Genomic DNA, 2,009 nt, shown 5'->3' on the forward strand with positions numbered 1-2,009 from the left:
GTTTCAAGTAAATAAACAATAATTGACAAATAATTTGATGAAATACCTAATAATTTAATGTGAGTTTAAGAGACTTCAGGGTGAATTGAACTTAAATTCATTTTTTTTAAATCCATTGAATTGAATAGAATTGAGAACAATTCAAGAAAATTCCAAAAAGTTGAAAAGAATTCAGGATAAACTAATAAGAATTCAGGGTGATTCTAAATGAATTTTCTTATAAAAAGTATTTGAAAATATCGTATGAAGACCCTCACTTCTTGTGAATAAATTCTTTCAAATCCATTAAAATATTATAAAATCCCGTAAATTTAATATTTCCTGAAATACTGGGAAATTGATTAAAATACCTTTACAGCTTTTAAAATCACTTGAAATCATATAAATCCTCGGAAATCTTATAAAATATCTTGGAATATTTTTAAATATTTAATAATCTTATAATTCCTGTTAAATCCTTCCATATCTTCCGAAATTCTTCACAGCAGGATAACAATTTTTTTTTAAATCCTTTACTAAAATGCTTGAAACTCCCTTACAATTTTGTAATCTTTTAAAAATGCCTTCCAAGTTTTAAAAATTCCTTAGAATCTTTCAAATACATTAATATATTTAAAATCCTTTGAAATTTTTTGAAATTCTCTAAAACTTTTGAAAGCTCCTGAAGATTTCTCCGAAACTTTAAAACAAATCTGAAATCTTTAGAATTCTTTAGAATTTCTGCAAATTAGCGAATTATACTAAAAATTCCTTGGATCTTTTAAAATACCTTAAAATATTTCTAATCCTTTGAAATCAAATCTTTTGGAATCCTTCGAATCTCTTAAAGCTCTTGAAAATTTGTTGATACTTTTTTAAACACTACACTATTTCAAATATTTTGAATCTCATTGAAACTTTTGAAAAATTCTTTGACATTTAAAAAATACCTTCAAATCATAAAATTCATTTTAAATCCTTTGAAACTTTTTAAAGCTCTTATAAATTCCTTGACATTTTTTAAAATACCGTTAGAAATTTATAATCATATGAAATCCCTGAAACATTTTGAAAAATTCCTTGCAATTTTCAAAAATACCCACAAATTTCTCAAATCCTTTGGAATCACTTCAAATTATCAAACTTCGTTTCAGTAGGTTTATTTATCCAAAAAATGTTTAAAATTATTATATGAAACTATTTATAAGCCAAGATGGAAAGTTTCATCCGACATTTAAAATAAACTCCACCAGTTTTCTTTTAATTTCTACTTAGAAGAATTTGCTAATAAGGAAAGAGATATGCTTACAAAATATTTTATTCACATTAATCTAACTTATCTAGTAAAACTTATTTACAATTTAACCATCGGCTGGTTGTAATCCTTTCAAGAAAGCATCATATTTTTCGAATACTTCCGATTGTGGATCTCGCCTATTCACGTGGTCATCGTACTTTGCACCGACTGCCCATAAACTTTCCAAATCAAAAATTTGCCTGGTTTTCTTAGAAAATATGTGAAGTGCGATATTTCCTAAAAAGATTTAACTAGTCAATATCAATTACTTCTTATTTATGATCATCTTTTGATTTAATTCAGGATGTCCAGCGATTCTTAGAAACGAAATTCAACGTCTTTTCCAGGTCAAGAAGACAAGTTTTTCCAGTTTTTTTTCATTTTTTATTGGTTAACAATTTCTAAAGAAGGCAGAACCATAAATAAACTAATTCTTAATTTTTTGCGAACATAAGTCGCCTTCGAAATCCTTGAAATCTTTGTGAATTCTTTAAAATATTTTGAAGAACCTAAAATTTCTGTGAAATATTTTAGGATTTTAAAAAACTTTTGTAAAATATTTGAAATATTAAAAATCTTTGTAAATTACTTTGAAAGCTTTCTTTAACTTTTTCTGTGAAATCTTTTGTTTTCGTTTGATAGTATTAAAATCTTTTGAAATCTTCTCAAATTTTTTGAAACCTTTTGAAATTATTTATTTATTTTATTTTATTTATTATTATATATTATTTAT

General features: G+C 24.7%; 1 protein-coding gene across 1 annotated transcript in view; it reads right to left on the reverse strand.

Annotated features, from left to right (window-relative positions):
* Positions 1 to 1,279: 1,279 nt before the first annotated feature.
* The window catches only part of LOC117183097, a 5,851-nt gene continuing 5,121 nt past the window's right edge, over positions 1,280 to 2,009 (reverse strand). Inside the window, exon 3 of the mRNA XM_033376262.1 lies at positions 1,280 to 1,513. Coding sequence (XP_033232153.1) covers positions 1,341 to 1,513 — 173 coding nt within the window. The 3' untranslated portion in view covers positions 1,280 to 1,340. The remainder of the gene's footprint in view (positions 1,514 to 2,009) is intronic.

Source organism: Belonocnema kinseyi, chromosome 2, assembly GCF_010883055.1.
Source record: "Belonocnema kinseyi isolate 2016_QV_RU_SX_M_011 chromosome 2, B_treatae_v1, whole genome shotgun sequence".
Taxonomy (NCBI): domain Eukaryota; kingdom Metazoa; phylum Arthropoda; class Insecta; order Hymenoptera; family Cynipidae; genus Belonocnema; species Belonocnema kinseyi.